Genomic DNA, 27,990 nt, shown 5'->3' on the forward strand with positions numbered 1-27,990 from the left:
ATGCAGCAGAACTTTAATGAGTCAAATGCTAGAAGTAGGCTGGATAAGGGCGGAGGTCACAAAGCAGGAGCAGGAAGGACTCTGTGTTCCATGGCTGTGGTGGACATGCCAGCAGGAGTCCATGTGCCTGATCCATGGAGGGAGCAGGGTCAGCAGGTCCTCCCTAGGCTTGGCTTGGTGGTGCTGCCAGGCCTCGGGAGCAGGAGAGAAGGAGGCCACGGAGGGCCATCAGAGAGAGGCAGAGGGCAGAGGCAGGCATGGGCTGGTGCTGAGGCCAGAGCCCAGTCTGGCCCTGTCCTTTGGCAAGGGGGTGCTGGGGGGTGCTCAGCCCCTGTGAAAGTAGCAAGTGGCTGCTGTGTGCCCAGGGCAGAAGCATCTGGTGGGTGCCTGGGGGCCTTGCCCAGGGCCAGGGCCAGCAGCTCTAGCAGGGGAAGCAGCTCCTGCCGCAGGAGCCACGGCCCAAGCTGGAGAGGCCAGAGAGGCCAAAGCCCCCAGAGCTGATGGGCACCCCCTGGTTGCTGAGGATGCCTGCCAACAGCATCGGAGGTGGCATTGCCCACGTGCGTGGTTCTGTGGGAAGGAGCTGAGGATGGGGTCCGGGCAGGGTCACCACCACGGGGGAGGGCTGGATGGCAACGATGGAGTCCTGGCACCTCACACAGCAGGGCTCATTGCAGCTGTTGGCCAGCGGGGTTGGGCCGCAGGGCTGGCAGGGCTGGCATGGGCTGTAGCAGGACATGGCTGGCGATGGAGCTGAGCCTGGCAGAGGCACAGGGGAAGCAGAGTGTGAGGAGTGGTTGAGGAGAACCCTGAATGCTCAGCAAAGCACAGAGAAGTCAGAAGCTGGGGCTCAGTGCTGGCAGGCTGTGCAGGCAGCCCCACCAGTCTCATCTTCTCCCAGCCCTGTGGGAGCCCTGCCCAGAGCGACCAAGCACAGGAAGCAGACCCAGCCCTGTGGAGCTTCACCACCTTCCCCCTGGCACAGCAAAGTGGCTACAAGAACTCGCAGAGGCAGAGGGGCAGGCATGGGCAGGGAAATCCCCAAGGAGGTAGAGAAGAGGGAGCAGATGGAGAAAGGTCTTGAGACTCACCTTGTTGCAAGGAGACCAGGCAGAGGATGGATGAGAGAGGGAGCAGAAGGAGTCCCTTTTATCCTGCTCCTGCACCGCCCCAGGCCCACAGGCATTGCACGTGGGCAGTAATTGCCCTGCAGACTCAGCCCCAAAGCCAAGCATCTCAGCCCATGGCACAGGCTGGCCCTTGGCTTCCTCCACGCTGCCATTTCACTTCTCTCATTTCCCAGATGCCTGCTCGGCTGCAGAGGTCAAGGGATTGGCTGTGCCAATTGGTTTCAGGTCTGTCCCTCCCTTGCTCTGGGCAGAACCTTTGCCAGGCTGTCTGAGTGTGCAGGGCTTGGATTAGGAAAGGCAGAGCCAACCTGGTCTTTGCTCTGCTTACATGGATGAGAAGAAGCTCTTCTTCCTTGCAGGCTGACAGCAAAAGCAAGGCTTGGGCAAAGTCTGTACTGGGGAGAGGGTGTGGGAAAGGTGGAGATACTCCAAGGGGTTTGTCTGTACTGGCTCAATGTGATGATCAGGGAGATCAGACTCCTGACATTGTCTGTGAACTTTAGAGTAGGAAGTCTGAGGAGGGGTTTTAGCACTTTGTAGGTTTCTGTGCTGGTTTGTGTGGTTGTTGAATAGTACCTCCATTGACATTTGCTAGTTCTTTCCAATCCTGTGTGGAGGCATTTGCTCTTAGCCCTTTTTGGGAGGCATGAAAGAGCATATCTCTGCTCCCTGAACTATCACACCACTTTCAACTGCCTTTGGAAGTATCACAGTCAGGGAATGCATAGCAGAAGGCTGCAGCTCTCCTGATCATCCTTGTTGCCCTATCTCCGAACACGCTCCAGTATTTCCACATCCCTCTTGTAATAAGGGCACCAGAGCTGGATTCAGTCCGCCAGGTCGGTGTCTCAGCAGAGCAGAGCAGAGCAGAGAGGGAGAGTCACCTCCCTTGACCTGCTGGCCACACTTCTCCGATGCAGCCCAGGCTCTGCTTGGCTTTCTGGGCTGCAAGTGCACACTGGCTGGCTCCTGTTGAGCTTTTTCTTCCAGCAACATCCCCAGGTCCCTCTCCTCAGGGCTGCTCTCCAGCCACTCACTGCCCAGCCTGCATTTGTGCTTGGGATTGCCTCAACCCAGATGCAGGACCTTGCCCTTGGTCTTGTTGAACCTCCTGAGCTTGGCTTGTGCCCACCTCTGCAGCCTGTCTGGGTCCCTCTGGCTGGCATCCCTGCCCTCCACCATGTCTGCTGCACCACACAGCTTGGTGTGGTCAGGCAAACTTGCTGAGGCTGCACTCAGTGCCTCTGTCCATGGCGACCCACAAAGATGTTGAACAAGACTGGTCTCAGGACTGATCCTGAGGGACTCCACTTGTCACTGGCCTCCACTTGGCCATGGAGCCATTGACCAGCCACTCTTTGGGTGCAGCCATCAAGCCAGTTTCTGTATCTACCCAGTGATCCAACCCCTCAAACCCACGTGTCACCAGCTTGGAGATACTCCCAGGATGTGGTACAGGACAGTGGTCAAAGGCCTTGAAATAGATTACAGAACATGTACAGTGCACAGGGCAGTAGCAAATCATTTCATACAATTTAGCAAATCAGCAAAACACAAATAGTAAGGCTTTGGGCAAGAGACTTTTGCACTGCAATAGTCGGGCTTGCCCTCTGGCGGGGAGGGGGATCGAGAGATGCCTTCCTGCCAAAGCAGAAGGTACAGTTTATAGTCACAGGGAAAACAGAACCAAAGCAAAGAGCTTGAGTTACGCAGAGGCTTTCTATGCTATCTACTCACAAATCAGTATCTGCATTTCCAGGGCTGCATTACAGTGTACCCAAAACGCTTAGAGGGAGCTGCCAGTGGTGTGGTACCTGTTGGGAAGCTTTTGCAGTTTGCCCAGGACATGTTGACTGTCTGGGAGTCACACAGGGCCCTCTAACCGGGTCTTGACATGAAGGCTGTAGGTGTGCAGGCAAGGACGGTGGCGCGGCAGCTCGGCAGCAATCTGCTCACTCTCAGCACCTGCGGCGGTGAGGCCTCTGTGTCAGGGCTCAGGCTGGAGCAACTTACTCACTTTCGGTAGCTGCAGCTGCTGCTGGCAGTGATGCAGCATGCTCACAGCACTCGGGCCCTCCTGGTCTTACCTCTTCTGCATGGGCCTAGGCTGTCACTCCCTGCTGGCAGGGTTTGTTCATGATAAGGCTGACTGTGGATTTTGGGGCAGCTTTTGGCAATGACTAAGGGCACTTAAGCATCTCCCTGGTGAACTGAGGCATGGCAAAACTTCTAGGTAGAGAAGCATGAGGCATCAAAGCTTGTTGTTAAGCAGCAAAGCTGGTTTGAATCAAGAAGGCTTCCTGGTCCCCAAGGCCAAAAGGCCAAGGCTTGGCTAGGCAAAGTAAGGTGAGGCGGAGCATGGCAAAGCAAGGTGAGGCACAGCATGGCATAGCAAGGCAGCATGGCAGAGCAAACTGAGGCAAGGGAAGTTGCTTACAACTTCCGGCCATATTTATCAGTTGTCTGAGACCTGATTGCTCCATTGGGCTACAGAGATTAACGAACCAGAATGGCACTTTGCCAAAACTAACTGTGTTAGGTGAAGCCAGGGGCGTGCTTCACCCCAAGCTGGGAAAACACAGACCTATGCATGAGACAAGGCCAAGCCAAGTGTATGCATTCTGTTTACCAAGGGATGTAAAAAGGAGCAAAACAAGTCTGGGCAAGCCAGGGGCCTTAGACTCAGTGGCTCCAGCGCCTTGGGTCCCTTTCCCTGCATTCTCTCCCCACTCCAGAATGGGAACATCCTGAGAGGCCAGCACACTATTAGGACTATTTTCTGGCATACCACAGGGGATACTGGAAGGGCAGAGCTGCAGAGGCTCTTCTTCCTAGCCCGAGGGAGCAGGCTGTGCTGAGCAGCTCTCCTGCATGCTCCACGGAGAGACAGGAAAGGCTGCAAAATCATTGGCTGGGACCCTCCCTGGGCCTCCTGCAGGAGGCAGTCCTGCTGCCATTAGGGCTCCATCAGGCCTCCTTTTGCAGGCCACTGTGGGAAGCTTCCTCCTGCAGCGGAGCAAGAAAGGTAAACATCAGAACCCTGTGATGAGAAGTGTCCTTGGAGCCTTGAGGCTCCCAGGGGCCTGAGCCTGTAGACAAGTGAGCAACCCACGCACAGCTGTCAGGGGGTGGAATCTCCCCCTCTGGGGTGGGCACGGCCCAGGGGGCCTGACTCTGGCCACCCCCCCAGGGGTGGGATCCTTAAGGTGTTTACTGTAGAGTTTACCTATCTCTGCCTTACACTTAACCTGGGAGCCAATCTGTACCCTCCACTTGTACCAATCTTGAACTAAGTCTTTGTCTACACCCCCTTTGGGGGCTATAAAGGTCGCTGCATCGCCCTAATTAAATTGCACTGCTGCGCAGAAGCCACAGAGTCGACTCTCAGTGCCCCGATCTCACGCTGCCGCACCGGTCTCCGTCCTCCATACAGGCCACAAAGCCCTGCTCAGCCTGCAGCACAAGAGCGAAGCAGTAGGGAAGCAAGGAACTGCCCAGGGAGTGAGAGAGGTCAGGATCTAGGAGTTCCACAGGCCTGGGGACGCTGAGGGAGGGAGACAATGCTCAGGAGCGCCCTTGGCACAAGAAGAAGCTCAGGGCACACCAAGGAGGTGATGCACTGCCCTGCCCTGCAGACGTGCAGGCACCTGGGACAGGTCCCAGCAGGGCCAAGGGAAAGCTTTCGTGCAGGCCAAGCTTCAGGGGACAGCCTCTCCCTGCCCACTCCCACTCCCACTCCCACTCCCACTCCCACTCCCACTCCCAGCTTGCCTGGCCGTGTGGCTAGCCTTTTGGCTGAGCTGCAGCCAGCAGGGCCTCTGTCTGCAGGCTCCTGTGCCACGCAGGCTGGATCCCCTGTGGCCAGGGCAACTGCATTCCAGCCTGAGGAGAAGGAGCCCTGAGCTCGGGGCTGTGCCTGAGCAAGAGCTGCAGGGAGCCCAACAGTCCTCTGTCTGCAGGCCAGCAAGCTCCTTGTCACCCCTCCAGCTGCTGCAGGGCAATCAGCTCAGGCAGCGTGTGTTGGAAAAAGTGTCTGCTGCTGCTCAGGGGGCCAAAAGTGTCTGCTGCTGTTCCATTCTACATGGTGGGCTTGAGAAAGTGTGGGAGGAGCATGTTAAGATTCCAAGCCCTCCATAGCCCTCCGGGAAGCAGAGGCAGTTTGACCCCCCCAAGAGCTACTGAAGAACCCATGGTTTTGGAGGGCAGCATTCTGCCATGAGGCTGCTAGGGGGCATGTTTGGGAGCAACCAGACACAGCCAAAGAAATTGAAGAGGAAGGAAAGGACAGTGTTGGTGGGAGGATGTGAGCAGCCGTCTGCAGAAGGGGTGGAACACAACCTCCCCACATTTCCCCCTCTCCCATTCCCCCTGCCTGCAGAGAGCCTTGGAGTGGATCCCTGCCTGTAGTGATGGTTTCCTGCATGGGAAATCCCAGGCCCTTTCAGTGTCACACTTGAAAGGATCTTTTTGTGCCCAGTGTTCAGCTCAGCAATGAGGAAGTGAAATGGCAGCGTTGGAGGAGAGCCAAGGGCCAGCCTATGCCATGGGCTGAGATGCTGGCTTGGGGCTGAGTCTGCAGGGTAAGTACTGCCCATGTGCTAGTGCCTGTGGGGCCTGGGGGCGGTGCAGGAGCAGGATAAAAGGGACTCCTTCTGCTCCCTCTCTCATCCACTGCTCTGCCAGCATCTCCCTGCAACAAGGTGAGTCTCGTTCTTCACTTCACCCTCATCTCCCTTCTCTTCTCCACTTGGGATTTCCCAGCCCAAACCTCCTCCCTTGTTCCCTGAGAATTTGTAGTCGCTTTGCATGGGAGGGGCAAAGGTGTAAAAGTTGTGGCCATGGCTGGTCTTGTTGACAATCTGCAGAGGTTAAAGGCTGGGCTGCCATCTCCCTTGGTTTGGTCACTCTTGGCAGGGGGGCCTTCAGGGAGAGGAGTTAGGGGCCTGTGGGACTCCCTAGACAGCCTCCAGCACTTTTCTCCCGCTTTTGACTTCCATGCCTTGGGTCAGCATACAGGATGCTCAGCAAGGCCTCATTCTCTGCTTCCCCTGTCCTCTGCCAGGCTCAGCTCCATCGCCAGCCATGTCCTGCAACAGCCCGTGCCAGCCCTGCCAGCCCTGCGGCCCAACCCCGCTGGCCAACAGCTGCACTGAGCCCTGCTGTGTGAGGTGCCAGTGACTCCGTCGTTTGCCCATCCAGCCCTCTGCTGTGGTGGTGACCCTGCCCGGACCCATCCTCAGCTCCTTCCCACAGAACACCGCCGTGGGCACTCCACCTCTGCTGCTGTTGGCAGCATCCTCAGCAACCAGGGGGGTGCCCATCAGCTCCGGGGGCTTTGGGCCTCTCTGGCCTCTCCAGCTGGGCCGTGGCTCCTGCGGCAGGTAGCTGCTTCCCCTCAAGAGCTGCTGCCCTGGCCCTGGGCAAGGCCCCCAGGTACCCACCAGATGCCTTCGGCCCTGGGCACACAGCAGCTGCTTGCTGCTTCACAGGGGCTGAGCACCCGCAGTACACCCCTTGCCAAAGGACAGGGCCAGCCTGGGCTCTGGGCACAGCACAGCCCATGCCTGCCTCTGCCCTCTGCCACTTCTCTGATGACCCTGCTCCCTCCATGGATCAGGGCACATGGACTCCTGCTGGCATCTCCACCACTACCATGGAACACAGAGTCCTTCCTGCTCCTGCTTTGGTGACCCTCCACCCTTATCCAGCCTACTTCCAGCGTTTGACTCATTAAAGGTTCTGCTGCATCCCATCCCATATTTCTGTCTCATCCTTTCGTCTGAATGCTCTTCCCAGGAACCTGCAAGAGAACCTACCTTACTCTTGGGGGGATTCTGGAATAAGTTCTTCAGCAGAGTTGTGCAGTGACCAAGGCTGCACTGAGTATTTGGAGTCATGCCGCAGTTCTCCTGCCCCTGCCTTTGTCCGTGCAAAGCCTCTCCATGGCTCCCACTCACTCCCAGCTTCTCAGGGCAACATCCTCCTCTCTGTTGCTGCTGCTGTGTCTGCAGAGGGCAGGCCAATGCAGGGGTGGTTTTATGGTGGGTTAGCACCGTCCTGCTGCCACAGGGCTGAGGACAGTCCTTGTTACCTTAATTGATCACTTCCAGAGGCATCTCACAGTGTCCTCTCTCTCTGTCTTTTTGCCTCCAAGAAATACATCTCCGGTGCAAGAGCTTTGACCTTGCTCCATTTGCTGTCCAATTCACCGTTCAGAAGAACTGGAATTTATCTGTTGCCCTCCTCAACACCTCTCCTGAGATGGTTTTGTCCAGCGAGGTTTTGGCAACTCCGCTGAGAATGTCCCTCCTCTGCATTATGCTAGTAATGCTGCCTTCCCCTTCCGTTCACTTCCACAGGCTTCCAGGTTTCAAGGCAGGCTCACAATTGCACTTCCCACGTCAGAGGGAATGACCAGAGAGGGCCATGGAGGATGATCCTGCATCTTACTTTCTTTCTGACTGTATGAAAGGTAATTAATTAATGCAAGATTATTTTTCCCAACATTAATATTGTTTATTAATGTTGCTGTTCAGGACTCTCACCGCCCCACCACCGATTGTAATAATAATCAGCTCTTCTCACGGTCATGGAAACATTGCATCAAAGGAATAATCAGACCCAGAAACAACTTGCAAAAGTATACAAACCTCAGCTGAACTAAAGAGAAGCTTCCTGTGGTCAGTACACTGCTTGCCCATTAGATGGACTCAAAAGAGCCTCTTTCTGCCTATGGCAAAAGGCAATGAAGAATGAGAAGGGGCTTTAAGTGCGCACAAAATGTTACCTTCCCGACTTGCAGGGGCTGGCCTACAGCTTCAGGACAGTAACCCAAACACTTTCAGGGAATTCTGTTTGTTCTTGTCAGCCACTGAGGCCTCTGATTCTTCAGGCTTCACAAAGTGCTGGGAAAAGGAGACAGACAATCTCTGGCCTTCTCTGGATGATCTCTGTATCTCCAGGACCCCTCGTCTTGTCAGGTGCATGCTGGCTATGCAGGCTGATGGCGTGCAGGCATTTGGAACCTGTTCCTGGTAGAAACTCAGGGCAGGCAGTTTTCCAGGCAATTCAGCAGAGCTAGCTTATAGCTTAGCATAATGCTGCAGGAAGGGCAATGGCAGATATCACCGCCAGAGGCAAAGAGCAGTTGCAGCAGGCAAGAGCAGGCAGCAAGCAAGCACGAATACAATGGCAGAGCACACTGTGTTACCTGCTCATCTCTTTTTATCAGTACAGCCTGAGACTAATGGCCTTTGGACACAGAATAATCAATCAGAATGGCACTTAGCCAAACTTGAACATATTAGCTGAAGCCATAGGCTTGCTTTACCCAAATTTAGGAAAAACAGAGGCCTTGCACAAGGCAGGCACAAGCTGAGCATGCGTATCCTGTTTACCACAGTGTGTAAACAAGTCTGGGCAGGCCAGAGTCCTTAGAATCTGTAGCTCCAGGTTCCTTGTCCTCTTTCCCACAGCTGCTTGTCCCAATAGCAGAAGGAGGGAGAGCAGAAAAGCATGCTGGGCAAGCCAGGACATGTGTAAGCCTGTTTTGGCCTATACAGGCCTACCATGACACTGACCGCTGCAGGATGGGAGTGGCTCCATGGGGTGCTCCCCACAGCTAAGCAGCTGAGCTGTTGGACAAGGACAGAGAGAGATTTTCTTCCAAGCGTCTGAAAGAGGAGGCTGTTCTCTGCACTGCTGCTGTGCCAAGAGCTGCTGCCAAGCTGTTAGACCCTGACACTGATGCGTTTGGGGCAGCCTCTTTTACAGGCCCTGTGCACACAGGGCACTGTCTAGACCTCTGAAGGCTCATTGTCATCGAGGTCAGTCTTCTCCTCATCTGCCATTGCCAGTTCTCCACTCTTGCTCATCAACTGTACATTTTCTTTACCTTCCCTTTGCTGTCAACACAGCTCTAGAGCCCTTCTTGGTATTCTTCACGTCTCTTGCCAAGTTCATCTCCAGCTCCAGCCACAGACAGGCCTTTCATCACCCTGGCCCTATGCAGTCCTGCAGCATCCCTGTGCTCTTCCCACCATTCCTGCCCCTGCTTGAGCTGTCTGTGCAGTTCCTTCTTGGCTTTTTGGCTTGACCAATGCCCCTGGGCCCTGGGGACTTTCTGATGAGTGCTGCCATTTCTGTCTTGCACAGGGCAGAGCCTTGCTCCACAACTCTACCTCTTGCTGTGTCTGCTGGCTTCTAGGACTATTGACAGGCACAGGCCCTGCCTGCAGCCCAAGAGCTGGGCAGCTGTGTGCTTGTGTGGGAGCTCCGGCTGGGCTCCCACATTCCTTCTGGAGGTGTGCCTTGAACAAGTGGAAACCACAGCTGGGTCCTCTTCTGGGAGGATGATGCTCACTGGTAGAGCAGCCTGCCCTGCACATCCTGCCCTGCGCATCCTGCCTGCCCCAACAGCCACACCTGCCACACTGAAGGGACGGGGCAACGACTTGATGCAAGCCAAAATTCCACTTTATTAGAAAAACAGGCAGGTATATATTGTCTCAGAAAGGCTGGCATGTTCATCACTGATTGGCTAGAATTACAGTAAGAAAGTTAGTATCTACTACACGATTGGCTAACACTCTGCTCAGGCGAAAGACGCTAGTTCTACTTTCTTCGTTACTTTCTCTGCTCCTTGATATATGTTGCTATGCAACTATCTGAGCAGTCCTGACCGCAGGATCCTACTTATCTTTCTCTTCTGAGGTCTGTCTGTCCCACACATTGCATGCCCAAGGTCTATGCTGTATTTGCTTTGTCTCGGGCAACTGTTCCTTGCTAGCAAGCCATTCCCCTATTCCTGCACACACCTGCCCCTGTCCAGTGTCTGGAGAGGCTTTGCTATGATCTCCAGAGTGAGACTAAGACACAAGAGAGGTGGAATTTTAGGTGGCTTCATTGCCACAAGTGAAAAGAGAAAGTAGGAGCAACAGGACAGCACGGGCTAAAAAGGCGAAAATGCAGCAAGCAGTCAGCAGAGTTGCACAGGTCACCACCAGCAACCCTTGGCTACCCAAAGCACCCTGGCCCTGCGGCTGTCTGCAGCGTCCCTGTCCTAGTCTCCAGCTCTGCCGCTCTGGAGGCGTTCAGGTGCTGGCAGCGGCTGTTGTGTCACTGGAGACCTGCAGCTGCGTGAGACCTCCTCCTGTTCTTCAGGCGTCTGTGGCCATCACTCACTGCCTCAGCAGACCACACATTGCCCTGTTCTCTCCCCTCCTGCACCCTTCAGGGGCTGGCACACGAAGATGCGCAGCATGCAGCACTGTGTGGACACTCATTTGTGGGGAGGGACCTCTCAGCTTCTGCTGCTTGGCAGTGGGGGGAGTTCCTCCTCCACTGTTGCTGGTGCTGGGGAGAGAGCTCTGTGGACAGGATTCTTCTCCTTTTCAGCTCCCAATGGAACCAGTTTTAAACTGTCTGAGGCCCAAAATGTCCTCCCAGTTCCATGTGCACGGTGGGAGTGGTGCCAGGTGTTGGTTGGCACAGTCCAGTTTGGCAGAGGCTCAGTGTGTCCAGGGGGCCTTTTTGGGAGTCACATCACACAGACACCCCCCCCCCCCCCCGAAGGTCAATGATCTTGCACCCTTACACCTCTTCAGAAGGCCTGAATGCCACAGGGCCTGTCTTAGCCAGACCCTTGGTCGCAAGGCATCGCTCAGCAGCGCTCTGGGATGATCTCTACAGCAAAGCAGGAAGCCTCCCCAGCACTCTTTGGCACATAGGTCCTTTTGTAGCTGGATCACCTTCTCTGTGTCCAGAGCAAAGTAAATGGACAGAGAGGAAGGCAGGAAAGAATGCTTGGAGAGCTGCCTGGGTGAGTAAGGAGCTCCTTACAGTGGCACACAAAAGGAAACTCTTCAGAGACACGAAGGAAGGACAGCTGCAATAGTGCATGTAAGGGAGTTGCCCTCCTCAAGGTCCCTTTGTAGCTGGTTGCCCACATGTCTGATGCAAAATTGGAAGTCCAAATGGCCTTCCAAAGCACCAGCTGCCATGTCCTCCCCTTCTATCTGCCACACCCTTTTATGTGTCACACCCATCTGTATGCCACCCCCGTCTGTGTGCCACACCCAGGTTCTCCCTTGGTGCTGCTCTTCTACCCACCACTGTGTGTCTCCACACACCACTGAGCCAGAGCAGCCTTTTGCCAGGAGCTCAGACACTGCCTTCTGAGGGAGGGCTGGGGACACCCTCTCTCTCCTGGGACTTTGCCTTCACTCTTTTGGCTGTGGCTCTGATGCTTTTGGAGGGTTTCTCCAATGCAGTGCTCCATGCCATAGCCCTTTCCCTTGGTGACATCACTGAAATGGTCTCTACGGCAGGTCTTCATCTGCTGCCTTCTTCCCTCTGCCCTGCAGGCTGAGTCAGAGCTGCCTCTTATCCCTTGTTTCTTTTCCACTGCTGGGCGGTTCCTGTAGGTTGTGTTTGGGTGCCCAACTGAACGATGGTGCTCTCAGATGCCTTTGGGGACACAGACCTCAGGGTATCTTCTAGTCTTGCCCCACCCAGCAGTCCTCTCTTCTCAGCCAGCATGACTCTGGATTCCACAAACCTCCTAGCAGCCCAAGAATGTTCGTTAACAGCAGTGAACAGCTCATGCAAGGGAGTGCAAGGACCTTGGGAGGCTGCTCAACGGAACCACTCACAGCAGGCCCAGAAGGGAACAGGGAGGAGTCTTCCCTCCTCCTCTCCTCTCTGCAGCTCCCCCAGTACAAGAGAGCCTTGGTGGAGAGCCCTGTACAGAAAATGCCTTGGTGAACCTGGGCCAACTCTAACTGCTATCTTCTCTCCCAGCCTTCTGGGCTTTTGGAGATGGAGTTGGAGGGACAGCCTGGCTACTCCACAAGCACTGCCCATCCAAATCCACAACTTTCCTTTGTTCTCAAAGCCATTATAGACACAAAGACAAAGAAGCAGGAGCTCAGCTCCATCCCAGGAGGAGCCTGCAGAGAGTTTTTTTTAGTCATTGCAAATCCCACCTCTGGAACACTCCCCCACAATCTGCTCTGAGCAAAATGTTTCTGCCCAATTATCTTGGAAGAGGATCTCCATGGAAAAAGATCGCGGAGTGGTTGGGAATGGGTTGCAGCAAAATTTTATTGAGTTGAAAAAGAGAGAGTAGGTCACTTTGAGAGGAAAAACAGAGCAGGAAGCACAAAAAAAAACAGGCAATAAATTGAGCTCCATGTCTGTGGTGGAGATGCCAGCAGGTGTCCATGTGCCTGACCCACAGAAGTCCCCTGGAGCCTAAATGGGTGGTGCTACCAGGCCTCGGGAGCAGGAGAGAAGGAGGCCACGGGAGGGCCAGCAGAGAGTGGCAGAGGGCAGAGGGCAGCCTGGGCTGTGCTGTGCCAGAGCCCAGGCTGGCCCTGTCCTTTGGCAAGGGGCGCTGGGGGTGTTCAGCCCCTCTGAAAGCAGAAAGCGGACGCTGCGTGCCCAGGGCAGAAGCATCTGGTGGGTGCCTGGGGGCCTTGCCCAGGGCCAGGGCCAGCAGCTCTAGCAGGGGAAGCAGCTCCTGCCGCAGGAGCCACGGCCCAAGCTGGAGAGGCCAGAGAGGCCAAAGCCCCCGGAGCTGATGGGCACCCCCTGGTTGCTGAGGATGCTGCCAACGGCAGCAGAGGTGGCGTTGCCCACGGCGGTGTTCTGTGGGAAGGAGCTGAGGATGGGTCCGGGCAGGGTCACCACCACAGCAGAGGGCTGGATGGCAACGACGGAGTCCTGGCACCTCACACAGCAGGGCTCAGTGCAGCTGTTGGCCAGCGGGGTTGGGCCGCAGGGCTGGCAGGGCTGGCACGGGCTGTAGCAGGACATGGTTGGCGATGGAGCTGAGCCTGGCAGAGGCACAAGGAGAAAATAGAACAGAAGGAGGAGGTGAGCAGCAATTTCCCCCTCACCATGATGCAGACGAGTCAGGAGATGTAGACAAGAGTTGAGGGAATTGGAAGGAGGCCCTTGAATTACTCCCTCCCCTCAGCCCAAAACAGCCCTGCCAGGAATGCCCAATTCCAGCACCTTCCCACCTAGCCCTTGGCTCACCTCAGCCAATCCTCTGCCTCTCTGTGACACAGCTTCTGCACCATTCCCTCACCCACAGGTACAGCCCCACAAGCCAGCCTAGTACTGGATCTGTGCATCGAAACCCAGGAGGACAAGGAGGAGGGCAAAGGGTTCCAGACTCACCTTGCTGCAAGGAGACGCAGGCAGAGGAGTGGATGAGAGAGGGAGCAGAAGGAGTCCCTTTTATCCTGCTCCTGCACCGCCCCAGGCCCACAGGCACTGCACGTGGGCAGTAATTGCCCTGCAGACTCAGCCCCAAAGCCAAGCATCTCAGCCCATGGCACAGGCTGGCCCTTGGCTTCCTCCACGCTGCCATTTCACTTCCTCATTGCTGAGCTGACCACTGGGCCACAGAGGATCCTTTGAAGTACCAGGATGAGGCGTCCAAGGATTTACACTGCAGGAATGCACCACTGCAGGCAGAAGGTGCTGCAAGTGCTGGAGGGCTGAGTGCAGGCAGGGCACATGGCCGTGGGGAAGTGTGGGGAGGTTGTTTTCCATCACTGTTGAGGTCGCAGCTGTGGCCTGTCACCGCGCAGCGCCCTGGGCACACAAATGCTCCCGTGCCCAATGGCACCATGCGTCCTTCCCCCTTTGTCCTTTCCTGCTTGATTGGACAAAGTCACCCCCACTCGTGGCAGTCCTGGGGGTCTGCAACGGATGCCTTCAGGAGGCTTGAGAAAGGAGAACATCTCAGGTACTCAACCAGCCGGGGAGCATCAAATCCCTCCCTCCTGCAGGAGAGCTGTGCTGGGGCTCGGGTCACCTCCTCACACCCCCATGCACTTTGGCCACACACTTTGGCCCCTGACCAGCAGCAGAGACTTTTCCCACACAGGAGATCCCTCCTGCACGGCCACTGTGCTGTGTGGACACTTGCGTGGAGGTCAGGCCAAGGGCAAAGGCCTCGAGTGGTGCTCTCGGGTACAGCCCAGTGCTTGGACCAGTTTTCCTGGATGGTGGATGCAGCTGCCCTGGCCACAGGGGATCCAGCCCTGCATGGCACAGGAGCCTGCAGACAGGGCCCTGCTGGCTGCACCAAAAGGCTGCCACATGGCCAGGCCAAGCTGGGAGTGGGAGTGGGAGTGGGAGTGGGAGTGGGAGTGGGAGTGGGAGTGGGCAGGGAGAGGCTGTCCCTGAAGCTTGGCTGCCAAAGGCTTTCCCTTGGCCTGCATGTCTGCAGGGCAGGTGCCTGCATGTCTGCAGGGCAGGGCAGTGCATCACCTCCTTGGTGTGCCCTGAGCTTCTTCTTGTGCCAAGGGCGCTCCTGAGCATGTCTCCTCCCTCAGCGTCCCCAGGCCTGTGGAACTCCAAGATCCTGACCTCTCTCACTCCCTGGGCAGTTCCTTGCTTCCCCACTGCTTCTGCTCTGTGCCGCAGGCTGAGCAGGGCTTTGTGGCCTGCAAAAGGAGGCCTGATGGAGCCCTAATGGCAGCAGGATGCCTCCCGCAGGAGGCCCAGGGAGGAGTCCCAGCCAATGATTTTGCAGCCTTTCCTGTCTCTCCGTGGAGCATGCAGGAGAGCTGCTCAGCACAGCCTGCTCCCTCGGGCTAGGAAGAAGAGCCCTCTGCAGCTCTGCCCTTCCAGTATCCCCTGTGGTATGCCAGAAATAGTCCTAATACGTGTGCTGGCCTCTCCAGGCATGTTCCCCCATTCTGGAGTGGGGAGAGATGCAGGGAAAGGGACCAAGGCGCTGGAGCCACTGAGTCTAAGGCCCCTGGCTTGCCCAGACTTGTTTTGCTCCTTTTTACATCCCTTGGTAAACAGAATGCATACACTTGGCTTGGCCTTGTCTCATGCATAGGTCTGTGTTTTCCCAGCTTGGGGTGAAGCACGCCCCTGGCTTCACCTAACACAGTTAGTTTTGGCAAAGTGCCATTCTGGTTCGTTAATCTCTGTAGCCCAATGGAGCAATCAGGTCTCAGACAACTGATAAATATGGCCGGAAGTTGTAAGCAACTTCCCTTGCCTCAGTTTGCTCTGCCATGCTGCCTTGCTATGCCATGCTGTGCCTCACCTTGCTTTGCCATGCTCCGCCTCACCTTACTTTGCCTAGCCAAGCCTTGGCCTTTTGGCCTTGGGGACCAGGAAGCCTTCTTGATTCAAACCAGCTTTGCTGCTTAACAACAAGCTTTGATGCCTCATGCTTCTCTACCTAGAAGTTTTGCCATGCCTCAGTTCACCAGGGAGATGCTTAAGTGCCCTTAGTCATTGCCAAAAGCTGCCCAAAATCCACAGTCAGCCTTATCATGAACAACCCTGCCAGCAGGGAGTGACAGCCTAGGCCATGCAGAAGAGGTAAGACCAGGAGGGCCGAGTGCTGTGAGCATGCTGCATCACTGCCAGCAGCAGCTGCAGCTACCGAAAGTGAGTAAGTTGCTCCCAGCCTGAGCCCCTGACACAGAGGCCTCACCGCCGCAGCGTGCTGAGAGTGAGCAGATTGCTGCCGAGCTGCCGCGCACCGTCTTTGCCTGCACACCTACCAGCCTTCATGTCAAGACCCGGTTAGAGGGCCCTGTGTGACTCCCAGACAGTCCACATGTCCTGGGCAAACTGCAAAAGCTTCCAACAGGTACCACACCACTGGCAGCTCCCTCTAAGCGTTTTGGGTACTGTAATGCAGCCCTGGAAATGCAGATACTGATTTGTGAGTAGATAGCCTAGAAAGCCTCTGCGTAACTCAAGCTCTTTGCTTTGGTTCTGTTTCCCTGTGACTATAACTGTACCTTCTGCTTTGGCAGGAAGGCATCTCTCGATCCCCCTCCCCGCCAGAGGGCAAGCCGCATATTGCAGTGCAAAAGTCTCTTGCCAAAGCCTTACTATTTGTGTTTTGCTAGTTTTGATAAATTGTATGAAATGATTTGCTACTGCCCTGTGCACTGTACATGTTCTGTAATCTATTTCAAGGCCTTTGACACTGTCCTGTACCACATCCTGGAGTATCTCCACCTTTCCCACACCCTCTCCCCAGTGCAGCCTTTGCCCAAGCCTTGCTTTTGCTGTCAGCCTGCAAGGAAGAAGAGCTTCTTCTCATCCATGTAAGCAGAGCAAAGACCAGGTTGGCTCTGCCTTTCCTAATCCCAGCCCTGCACACTCAGACAGCCTGGCAGAGGTTCTGCCCAGAGCAAGGGAGGGACAGACCTGAAACCATTGGCACAGCCAATCCCTTGACCTCTGCAGCCGAGCAGGCATCTGGGAAATGAGGAAGTGAAATGGCAGCGTGGAGGAAGCCAAGGGCCAGCCTGTGCCATGGGCTGAGATGCTTGGCTTTGGGGCTGAGTCTGCAGGGCAATTACTGCCCACGTGCAATGCCTGTGGGCCTGGGGCGGTGCAGGAGCAGGATAAAAGGGACTCCTTCTGCTCCCTCTCTCATCCACTCCTCTGCCTGCGTCTCCTTGCAACAAGGTGAGTCTCAAGACCTTTCTCCATCTGCTCCCTCTTCTCTACCTCCTTGGGGATTTCCCTGCCCATGCCTGCCCCTCTGCCTCCTGCGAGTTCTTGTAGCCACTTTGTGTGCCAGGGGAACGGTGGTGAAGCTCCCACAGGGCTGGGTCTGCTTCCTGTGCTTGGTCGCTCTGGGCAGGGCTCCCACAGGGCTGGGAGAAGGTGAGACTGGTGGGGCTGCCTGCACAGCCTGCAGCACTGTGCCCCAGCTTCTGACTTCTCTGTGCTTTGCTGAGCATTCAGGGTTCTCCTCAACCACTCCTCACTCTGCTTCCCCTGTCCTCTGCCAGGCTCAGCTCCATCGCCAGCCATGTCCTGCTACAGCCCGTGCCAGCCCTGCCAGCCCTGCGGCCCAACCCCACTGGCCAACAGCTGCAATGAGCCCTGCTGTGTGAGGTGCCAGGACTCCGTCGTTGCCATCCAGCCCTCTGCTGTGGTGGTGACCCTGCCCGGACCCATCCTCAGCTCCTTCCCACAGAACACCGCCGTGGGCAACGCCACCTCCGCTGCTGTTGGCAGCATCCTCAGCAACCAGGGGGTGCCCATCAGCTCTGGGGGCTTTGGCCTCTCTGGCCTCTCCAGCTTGGGCCGTGGCTCCTGCGGCAGGAGCTGCTTCCCCTGCTAGAGCTGCTGGCCCTGGCCCTGGGCAAGGCCCCCAGGTACCCACCAGATGCTTCTGCCCTGGGCACACAGCAGCTGCTTGCTGCTTTCAGAGGGGCTGAGCACCCCCAGCACCCCTTGCCAAAGGACAGGGCCAGCCTGGGCTCTGGCACAGCACAGCCCATGCCTGCCTCTGCCCTCTGCCACTCTCTGATGGCCCTGCTCCCTCCATGGATCAGGCACATGGACTCCTGCTGGCATCTCCACCACAGCCATGGAACACAGAGTCCTTCCTGCTCCTGCTTTGTGACCTCCACCCTTATCCAGCCTACTTCCAGCGTTTGACTCATTAAAGTTCTGCTGCATCCCATCCCATATTTCTGTCTCATCCTTTCGGCTGGAGATGCTCTCCAAGACCTGCAAGAGAACCTACCTTACTCAGGGCGGTTTCTGTAATAAGTGAGGAGGAAGTTCTTAATCATGTGAATGGTGAGACCCTGGAATGGGTTACCCAGGGGGGTGGTAGAGGCCCCATCTGTGGTGATGTTTAAAGCCAGGCTGGAGGGGTCTCTGGCCAGCCTGATCTAGGGTAGGGTGTCCCTGTCCATGGCAGGTGGGTTGGAAATAGATGATCCTTATGGTCCCTTCCAACCCTGACTCATTCTATGATTCTATGTTTCTAAGTTCTTCAGCAGAGCTGTGCAGTGACCAAGGCTGCACTGAGTATTTGGAGTCATGCTGCAGTTCTCCCTGCCCTGCCTTTGTCCGTGGTGAAGCCTCTCCGTGGCTCCCACTCACTCCCAGCTTCTCCAGGGCAACATCCTCCTCTCTGTTGCTGCTGCTGTGTCTGCAGAGGGCAGGCCAATGCAGGGGTGGTTTATGGTGGGTTAGCACCGTCCTGCTGCCACAGTGTTGCAGAGAGCAGGAATTAATACGTGGCCGAGTTGGGAATTTATCAAAAATAGTTATTTTTATTTTCCCAAAAACCCGCCCCCACAACTATATATACAAAGATTAATTTAGTTTAATAAGCAGATTCAGTTGCATGAGAATTAACCTACAAGGATACCATCAATAATCTGACTATTTTTGGAAGTCAGAAGTTGGAAAAGGCATTAGCTATTAATTTGTAGCTGTTTCTTACTAAATTAAGCTAAGCCAAATAACTCACTCAGGCTGGCTCGTGCGGTCTGCCTTCCTCCTCCAGCGGCTGCAGGAATCGTTAACGGTCATTAAGGGTCGGTAGGCACACAAAGGTGTTAATAGGAAGGCGAATGCTTGGTCTCTCTGCAGTCCAGGCACAGGGGAGTGTGTGAGCTCAGGCAGACACATACGTCTAGGCACAGGCAAACTCCAAAGTGGGAACCCCAAAGGTGGGAAGACCCCCAATATTTATAACCTTCGCTAGACAAAGGGCAGAGTTACCACACCTTAGGCGCGAAAGCGCACGGCCAATCCCAGCCTGGCTCCAGCACGGGAACTCATGGGGCAGTCCTCCCCCCCTTCACGGCTGCAGGGCAGGCGAGGTGGGGGGAAACCAGGCGGCTTTTCCCCTTTCCCTCCAAAGTCTGGGCAGGAGAGGAATTTAGGGGTACAGGACTCCAGGACACACAGGGCTGAGGACAGTCCTTGTTACCTTATTGATCACTTCCAGAGGCATCTGACAGTGTCCTCTCTCTCTGTCTTTTTGCCTCCAAGAAATACATCTCCGGTGCAAGAGCTTTGACCTTGCTCCATTTCTGTCCAATTCACCGTTCAGAAGAACTGGAATTATTCTGTTGCCCTCCTCAAATACTTCTCCTGATGGTTTGTCACAGAGGAATGGGCATCTGCTTCCTGTTCTGGAGCTCCTGTTACAAGAGGGCTACGAATGTGCTGGAAGATGTCCACAGAAGGGTCACGAGGATGATCAGAGGGCTGGAGCAGCTCTCCTAGGAGGAGTCTGAGGGAGATGGGGCTGTTCAGTCTGGAGAGGAGAAGCCTCCAAAGTGACCTTATTTAAGGGGGCTACGAGAAAGCTGGGGAGGGACTTTTTAGGCTGTCAGGTAGTGATGGGACTGGGAGGAATGGAACAAAGCTGGAAATGGGGAGATTCAGACTGGATGTTAGGAAGAAGTTCTTCAGCATGAGGGTGGTGAGAGCCTGGAATGGGTTGCCCAGGGAGTTGGTGGAAGCCTCATCCCTGGAGGTGTTTAAGGCCACACCGGATGAGGCTCTGCACAGCCTGATCTGGTGCGAAGTGTCCCTGCCCATGGCAGGGGCTTTGGAATTAGATGATCCTTGTGGTCCCTTCCAATCCTGACTGATTCCACGATTCCACGACTCTGTCTCAACCCTAAACCACATTGCACTGTTGCTGCTGCCGGAGGTCAGCCGAGCCCATTCCCCCCACCCCCGCCCGTCTTTTTTCTGTTTTTTTCCTTACCGCTGCTGCGGAGAGAAGTGTTCTGTTCTTAAAGAGACAGACTGGGTTTGGGAGAGCTATTCCATGAACTGAAATCCTGATAATGGTTCCAGTTTTGATTGTAACAGGTCTTAGAGTTTAAGAGTTTACTGGATAAGAAGTTAATTGTAATAAGATAAGTTTTGGAATTCCCATTTTGGCAGAGTAATTGTGATAAGACTTATGTAATTAAAATAAAGTAAGCAATTAAAATAGAGTACATTAAGTACTTGATAGCTGAGCATGCTCAATAGTTAATATAATGGAATATTATGGTAAGAGTAGTCTGTAAGTGTGTAAGTTGTGATTTAATTTTTTTTTTTTTTTTTTTTTTTTTTTTTTTTTTGGATATCAGAGTATTTTCCAAGGAGCTCCATGGATGTGATATTTTCTTGATTTTCTTTGGTTTTCCTCAGTAATAATTTAATGGTTTCACTTCACAGTATCACAGTATCAGAGCATCACACAGTATCACCAAGGTTGGAAGAGACCTCACAGATCATCAAGTCCAACCCTTTACCACAGAGCTCAAGGCCAGACCATGGCACCAAGTGCCACGTCCAATCCTGCCTTGAACTGCCCCAAGGACGGCGACTCCACCACCTCCCCGGGCAGCCCATTCCAGTGTCCAATGACTCTCTCAGGGAAGAACTTTCTCCTCACCTCAAGCCTAAATCTCCCCTGGCACAGCCTGAGGCTGTGTCCTCTCGTTCTGGTGCTGGCCACCTGAGAGAAGAGAGCAACCTCCCCCTGGCCACAACCACCTTTCAGGTAGTTGTAGACAGCAATAAGGTCACCCCTGAGCCTCCTCTTCTCCAGGCTAACCAATCCCAGCTCCCTCAGCCTCTCCTCGTAGGGCTGTGCTCAAGACCTCTCACCAGCCTCATCGCCCTTCACTGGGCACGCTCAAACATCTCAATGTTAAGTTGATAGATAATATAGTCAAGGCTAAGGGTTTGTAATATGACAATTGTAGGATTTTAGGATATAGGGATATTGTAGGATATTTTTTCTTGGGTTTTTCTGTATATTGAGATAGCACTAGGATCATGTAAAAACAAAACAAAAAAAAGGGGGGAAAAGAGAAGGGGCAGACAGGAAAGAAGAAGAGAAGAAGAAACGAATTGACATTTCTGTAGTCACATCATACAGACAAGGTCAATGGAAGTGTCCTGAGGTCCTGCTTCCCAGCAGGGGCTGCACATCACCTGCTAAGGAGCGGCAGAGAAGAAATCTTCTCAAATTCCACTCTGATAGAGTCTTGTGTTGGGCTCCAGGTCACCAGGCAAGGCAAAGACTTGCTCCAGACTCAGCTTGACAACAGGCTGACAGAGCCAGAGGCTTTGCCCTGGACTTGAGGCTCTGCTGTGCTGTGGGAGCTGTGGAGTGACAGGAGAAGAGAAGATTCCTCCCTGTTCCCTTCTGGGTCTGCTGTTGAACAGGCTCCCGAGGTTCTTGGTCTCCCCTGAATGAACAGTTCACTGCTGTAAATCAACATTCTTGGGCTGTTAGGAGGTTTGTGGAATCCAGAGTCGTGCTGGCTGGGGCAAGAGTGAAAGATGCCCTGAGGTGTGCAGTCCCTGGGTGGCTGCTTCCAGCATGGTCCTGGGGCTTGCGCTGTGTCTCTGGAGCCACATTTCAGTACTGGCAGAGGAATCTGTTTAAAACAGGGACCTAAACCACCACTCTGAATGCCAGGATTGATCCAGGGATCCGGCCAGGACTGGAGAACGTGGTAGTTGAGGCAGAGGCCCAAACCCGTCAGAAAGCACCACGGTTCAGCTGGGCACCCAAACACCACCTGCAGGAATGGCCCCATAGTGAAAAGGAAGTGAGGGACAAGAGGCAAGAGGCAGCTCTGACTCAGCTTGCAGGGCACAGGGCTGATGGCAGCATCTGAAAACCTGCTGTAGCCACCAAACCTTCCCAAAGCAGCAAAACCACAGCCAAAGAGTGGAGGCAAAATGTCCAGAGAGAGAGAGGGTGTCCCAGCCCTCACTTGGAGCTGGCAGCGTCAGAGCTCCTGGCAAGAGGCTGCTCTGGCTCAGCATATCTGGGGGCAAGGGTGTGTCCTGGATACCCCAAATTCCTCTCACTCCATGGTTTGAACAGGAAAGTGCAAAAAACCTGTTTCCTGCCCCTCGCCCTGCAGGCTTGAAGGGCAGGGAGCAGAGGGTCCTTCCGGCACAGGGGGTGACCCGTGCAGACGCCCGTGCTGAAATCGGGCTGGTGGTTGGCTGTGTTTTTGCACCTGGGAAAGGGTAAATTGACACTTTGTCCAGAGGAGGTATAAATATAGGGGGGGGCTTCCTGCCTTGGGGGGCTTCCCGCCTTGATAGCTCCGGCAGAGAGAGTCCCCTGGCACTGCAAAGGACAAGCTCCTGCCGTGACTGGACAGTCCCTGCTTTGGCCAGCTCCCCCACTTATCACTCTTTTGTGCAAGCTTAACAGGCTTAACAGCCTCGGATATCCTTTTGAAAGAGAGAGAGCCGGCAGCACCTGGGCCGCCTCTCTCAGACCCTATTCAGTCACTAATTGCTGACCACCTGCCGGACGGGGGGACCCAAGAAATTTTGGCTCTCCCCCTACCATTGTGAGAGCAGCCTCATCCCGTGACCATCCCCCTCGGGAAGAAGTGCTTGAGACACTTCTCAGTTTGGCAGCTCTGTGAGTCGTCTTGGACTTCTGTGGCACTGATCTCTGTGATTGGATGTCACCGGTAGCGTCACAGGCTGCTGCTGCAGAGAGAATCCAGCCTAGGTCACAGCCATGAGTAAGCTTTTCTTTTAATCTTCTGCTCAGCCTGATTGATAGTGGGGGAAAGCTGTGTTTATGGCTTAGGCTTTTCCATTTCCTGACTTCCTAAATAGCCAAATTTGTCTGTAGTAACCTTTGTAAGATGTTCTCAATCAAGCTCAATCTGCCAATTAAACTAAATTAATTTCTGTATGTAGTTTTGGGGGCAGGGTTTCAGGAAAATAAAACAATCCTATTTTTATGTATTTCCTGACTTGGCCACATTAATTCCCTGCCTCCACAACAGGGTGACAGTGGCCAGAAGCCTCTCATACAAGAGCAGCACCCCGAGAGGGCAGTGAATGGGAAAGAAGGTGTGGTACATAGAAAGGTGTGGCAGGTAGAAGGGTGTGGCAGATTGAAGGGCAGGATGTGGCAGCTGGTGCTCCAGAAGGCCATTTGGACTTCCAGGTTTGCACCACAGGTGTCTGGGCTAGCATCTTTGCTCCTGGACACAGAGAACCTTCAAGGTTCCTGAGTCACACTGTGTTGGAGAATTTCTTGCTAGCAGAGGATATGAAATGATAAACATGAGCAACCCATGATGGAAAGTGTCCTTGGGCCCATCTTAGGAGTTAAGCTACCAGGTGCTGGGTAGCACCCCCCACGTGTAGCTGCAGGGGGTGGAGTGCCAGCTGCATGTGGGCAGAGCTAGCCAGCCCCAGAGACTGACCCTAAGATTGTTATGGTATATTACCCTATCCATGCCTCACATGTTACCCTGTGGCCTCTCTCTGTAACCAGTCTTAGTTGTGCACGCCTCTTGCAAGAAAGCATCTAAGTCTCTGTAACACCGGAAATAAACGGACTATGACCATCTAACCACATTGGTGGACAAAGAGTCAATTTACCCAGGTGCTCCACCGGCAACACTGCTAAGGTTGCTCCTCATGCAGGACAAGGGATGTGGGGTACAGGGCCAAGCCTGCAGCAGGGGCACAGAGCAGCAGGGCAGGCTGGATCGCGTATTCCACACCACACTGAGCCATGCTTACTGCATGACAGGAAAGAGGTTGCCCAAGGTTTGTGGGACTTGTAATGCACTCCAGAGTTTCAAAGTTTCCTGTTCCAGGTTCTTTTCTGTTTCTTCCCCAGTTCTGGGCTGGAGTTGGTTCCTTGGCTTCCAGTTTTGATTTCTGGGGTTCACAGTTTTGAGGGTGGGATTCTATCATGCAAGTTCCTCTTTTTCTTCTGTCTTCTTTGATATCCCTGCAATAGAGTAGGAAACTGTCTTTATCTCAGCAGACAACTCTTCCTCCTTGCCCCTTTCCTACCCCATCCATGAGGGCAGAGAGCTATCCATGGGGTGTGAGAGCAGTCTGTGTCAACCCAGCGCAGATGGCAACTCTTTGACATCCTCTTTGGGACATCTGGAAGAAAATCTCTCTCTGGCCTTGTCCCCACAGCCCAGCTCCTCAGCTGTAGGGAGCACCCCATGCAGCCAGCCCCCTTCTGCTCTGGTAGGAAGACCCAGGAGCATCCTGCATGGCCCTTTCTGGCTCTTCTTTCTGACCATGAGAAGCAGGATGGGGAGCTCAACATGAACTCGGAAGCTGTGTAGGTGAACGGAGTGAGGACGGCAGCCGCTGAGGAGGGGCTGAGCAAGATGGTTTTGGCTGCATTGTGTGGGGCAAGCAAGCAGGAGGAGTGCTTGAGGAGGGCAAGAGGAATTGCAGTTTGTGTGAAAGGTGGATTAGACATAAATGAAACAAGGTCAAAGGACCTGCCCAGGAGATGCATTTTTCTGGAAGCAAAATGACAGAGAGGACATTGTCAGATCCTGACTCACACCCCTGAGTAAGGTAGGTTCTCTTGCAGGTCTTGGAGAGCATCTCCAGCTGAAAGGATGAGACAGAAATACGGGATGGGATGCAGCAGAACTTTAATGAGTCAAATGCTAGAAGTAGGCTGGATAAGGGCGGAGGTCACAAAGCAGGAGCAGGAAGGACTCTGTGTTCCATGGCTGTGGTGGACATGCCAGCAGGAGTCCATGTGCCTGATCCATGGAGGGAGCAGGGTCAGCAGGTCCTCCCTAGGCTGGCTTGGTGGTGCTGCCAGGCCTCGGGAGCAGGAGAGAAGGAGGCCACGGGAGGGCCATCAGAGAGAGGCAGAGGGCAGAGGCAGGCATGGGCTGTGCTGTGCCAGAGCCCAGGCTGGCCCTGTCCTTTGGCAAGGGGTGCTGGGGGTGCTCAGCCCCTCTGAAAGTAGCAAGCGGACGCTGCGTGCCCAGGGCAGAAGCATCTGGTGGGTGCCTGGGGGCCTTGCCCAGGGCCAGGGCCAGCAGCTCTAGCAGGGGAAGCAGCTCCTGCCGCAGGAGCCACGGCCCAAGCTGGAGAGGCCAGAGAGGCCAAAGCCCCCGGAGCTGATGGGCACCCCCTGGTTGCTGAGGATGCTGCCAACGGCAGCAGAGGTGGCGTTGCCCACGGCGGTGTTCTGTGGGAAGGAGCTGAGGATGGGTCCGGGCAGGGTCACCACCACAGCAGAGGGCTGGATGGCAACGACGGAGTCCTGGCACCTCACACAGCAGGGCTCAGTGCAGCTGTTGGCCAGCGGGGTTGGGCCGCAGGGCTGGCAGGGCTGGCACGGGCTGTAGCAGGACATGGTTGGCGATGGAGCTGAGCCTGGCAGAGGCACAAGGAGAAAATAGAACAGAAGGAGGAGGTGAGCAGCAATTTCCCCCTCACCATGATGCAGACGAGTCAGGAGATGTAGACAAGAGTTGAGGGAATTGGAAGGAGGCCCTTGAATTACTCCCTCCCCTCAGCCCAAAACAGCCCTGCCAGGAATGCCCAATTCCAGCACCTTCCCACCTAGCCCTTGGCTCACCTCAGCCAATCCTCTGCCTCTCTGTGACACAGCTTCTGCACCATTCCCTCACCCACAGGTACAGCCCCACAAGCCAGCCTAGTACTGGATCTGTGCATCGAAACCCAGGAGGACAAGGAGGAGGGCAAAGGGTTCCAGACTCACCTTGCTGCAAGGAGACGCAGGCAGAGGAGTGGATGAGAGAGGGAGCAGAAGGAGTCCCTTTTATCCTGCTCCTGCACCGCCCCAGGCCCACAGGCACTGCACGTGGGCAGTAATTGCCCTGCAGACTCAGCCCCAAAGCCAAGCATCTGAGCCCATGGCACAGGCTGGCCCTTGGCTTCCTCCACGCTGCCATTTCACTTCCTCATTTCCCAGATGCCTGCTCGGCTGCAGAGGTCAAGGGATTGGCTGTGCCAATGGTTTCAGGTCTGTCCCTCCCTTGCTCTGGGCAGAACCTCTGCCAGGCTGTCTGAGTGTGCAGGGCTGGGATTAGGAAAGGCAGAGCCAACCTGGTCTTTGCTCTGCTTACATGGATGAGAAGAAGCTCTTCTTCCTTGCAGGCTGACAGCAAAAGCAAGGCTTGGGCAAAGGCTGTACTGGGGAGAGGGTGTGGGAAAGGTGGAGATACTCCAAGGGGTTTGTCTGTACTGGCTCAATGTGATGTCAGGAGATCAGACTCCTGACATTGTCTGTGAACTTTAGAGTAGGGAAGTCTGAGGAGGGGTTTTAGCACTTTGTAGGTTTCTGTGCTGGTTTGTGTGGTTGTGAATAGTACCTCCATTGACATTGCTAGTTCTTTCCAATCCTGTGTGGAGCATTTGCTCTTAGCCCTTTTGGGAGGCATGAAAGAGCAGATCTCTGCTCCCTGAACTATCACACCACTTTCAACTGCCTTTGGAAGTTATCACAGTCAGGGAATGCATAGCAGAAGTGCTGCAGCTCTCTGATCATCCTTGTTGCCCTTCTCCGAACACGCTCCAGTATTTCCACATCCCTCTTGTAATAAGGGCACCAGAGCTGGATTCAGTCCTCCAGGTCGGGTCTCAGCAGAGCAGAGCAGAGCAGAGAGGGAGAGTCACCTCCCTTGACCTGCTGGCCACACTTCTCCTGATGCAGCCCAGGCTCTGCTTGGCTTCCTGGGCTGCAAGTGCACACTGCTGGCTCCTGTTGAGCTTTTCTTCCAGCAACACCCCCAGGTCCCTCTCCTCAGGGCTGCTCTCCAGCCACTCACTGCCCAGCCTGCATTTGTGCTTGGGATTGCCTCAACCCAGATGCAGGACCTTGCCCTTGGTCTTGTTGAACCTCCTGAGCTTGGCTTGTGCCCACCTCTGCAGCCTGTCTGGGTCCCTCTGGCTGGCATCCCTGCCCTCCACCATGTCTGCTGCACCACACAGCTTGGTGTGGTCAGCAAACTTGCTGAGGCTGCACTCAGTGCCTCTGTCCATGGCACCCACAAAGATGTTGAACAAGACTGGTCTCAGGACTGATCTCTGAGGGACTCCACTTGTCACTGGCCTCCACTTGGCCATGGAGCCATTGACAGCCACTCTTTGGGTGCAGCCATCAAGCCAGTTCTGTATCTACCCAGTGATCCACCCCTCAAACCCACGTGTCACCAGCTTGGAGATACTCCAGGATGTGGTACAGGACAGTGTCAAAGGCCTTGAAATAGATTACAGAACATGTACAGTGCACAGGGCAGTAGCAAATCATTTCATACAATTTATCAAAACTAGCAAAACACAAATAGTAAGGCTTTGGCAAGAGACTTTTGCACTGCAATATGCGGCTTGCCCTCTGGCGGGGAGGGGGATCGAGAGATGCCTTCCTGCCAAAGCAGAAGGTACAGTTATAGTCACAGGGAAACAGAACCAAAGCAAAGAGCTTGAGTTACGCAGAGGCTTTCTAGGCTATCTACTCACAAATCAGTATCTGCATTTCCAGGGCTGCATTACAGTACCCAAAACGCTTAGAGGGAGCTGCCAGTGGTGTGGTACCTGTTGGAAGCTTTTGCAGTTTGCCCAGGACATGTGGACTGTCTGGGAGTCACACAGGGCCCTCTAACCGGGTCTTGACATGAAGGCTGGTAGGTGTGCAGGCAAGGACGGTGCGCGGCAGCTCGGCAGCAATCTGCTCACTCTCAGCACGCTGCGGCGGTGAGGCCTCTGTGTCAGGGGCTCAGGCTGGGAGCAACTTACTCACTTTCGGTAGCTGCAGCTGCTGCTGGCAGTGATGCAGCATGCTCACAGCACTCGGCCCTCCTGGTCTTACCTCTTCTGCATGGCCTAGGCTGTCACTCCCTGCTGGCAGGGTTGTTCATGATAAGGCTGACTGTGGATTTTGGGCAGCTTTTGGCAATGACTAAGGGCACTTAAGCATCTCCCTGGTGAACTGAGGCATGGCAAAACTTCTAGGTAGAGAAGCATGAGGCATCAAAGCTTGTTGTTAAGCAGCAAAGCTGGTTTGAATCAAGAAGGCTTCCTGGTCCCCAAGGCCAAAAGGCCAAGGCTTGGCTAGGCAAAGTAAGGTGAGGCGGAGCATGGGAAAGCAAGGTGAGGCACAGCATGGCATAGCAAGGCAGCATGGCAGAGCAAACTGAGGCAAGGGAAGTTGCTTACAACTTCCGGCCATATTTATCAGTTGTCTGAGACCTGATTGCTCCATTGGGCTACAGAGATTAACGAACCAGAATGGCACTTTGCCAAA

The 27,990-nt window shown here is 54.7% G+C and overlaps 3 protein-coding genes across 3 annotated transcripts; 1 reads left to right on the forward strand and 2 right to left on the reverse strand.

Annotated features, from left to right (window-relative positions):
* Positions 1–12,222: 12,222 nt before the first annotated feature.
* LOC135191660 (feather keratin 1-like) lies at positions 12,223–13,380 on the reverse strand. Its single transcript, XM_064174160.1, has 2 exons — positions 13,317–13,380; positions 12,223–12,967 (listed from the first exon to the last, which is right to left on the reverse strand). The coding sequence occupies exon 2, from the start codon at positions 12,945–12,947 to the stop codon at positions 12,633–12,635; it is 315 nt and encodes a 104-aa protein (XP_064030230.1). The 5' UTR covers positions 12,948–12,967; positions 13,317–13,380; the 3' UTR covers positions 12,223–12,632.
* Positions 13,381–16,589: 3,209 nt separating this feature from the next.
* LOC135191593 (feather keratin 1-like) lies at positions 16,590–17,613 on the forward strand. The gene is made up of 2 exons (XM_064174022.1): positions 16,590–16,598; positions 16,928–17,613. Exon 2 carries the CDS (start codon positions 16,948–16,950, stop codon positions 17,260–17,262), a length of 315 nt encoding a protein of 104 aa, XP_064030092.1. The 5' UTR covers positions 16,590–16,598; positions 16,928–16,947; the 3' UTR covers positions 17,263–17,613.
* Positions 17,614–24,388: 6,775 nt separating this feature from the next.
* LOC135191672 (feather keratin 1-like) lies at positions 24,389–25,510 on the reverse strand. The gene is made up of 2 exons (XM_064174188.1): positions 25,447–25,510; positions 24,389–25,097 (listed from the first exon to the last, which is right to left on the reverse strand). Exon 2 carries the CDS (start codon positions 25,075–25,077, stop codon positions 24,763–24,765), a length of 315 nt encoding a protein of 104 aa, XP_064030258.1. The 5' UTR covers positions 25,078–25,097; positions 25,447–25,510; the 3' UTR covers positions 24,389–24,762.
* Between the last annotated feature and the right edge of the window lie 2,480 nt (positions 25,511–27,990).

The sequence above is a fragment of the Pogoniulus pusillus genome, chromosome 40, assembly GCF_015220805.1.
Source record: "Pogoniulus pusillus isolate bPogPus1 chromosome 40, bPogPus1.pri, whole genome shotgun sequence".
NCBI lineage: Eukaryota > Metazoa > Chordata > Aves > Piciformes > Lybiidae > Pogoniulus > Pogoniulus pusillus.

Bases quoted from the DNA above. Each gene is read 5' to 3' on its own strand.
- LOC135191672 (XM_064174188.1), bottom strand. From the start codon at position 25,077: ATGTCCTGCTACAGCCCGTGCCAGCCCTGCCAGCCCTGCGGCCCAACC.
- LOC135191660 (XM_064174160.1), bottom strand. From the start codon at position 12,947: ATGTCCTGCTACAGCCCGTGCCAGCCCTGCCAGCCCTGCGGCCCAACC.
- LOC135191593 (XM_064174022.1), top strand. From the start codon at position 16,948: ATGTCCTGCTACAGCCCGTGCCAGCCCTGCCAGCCCTGCGGCCCAACC.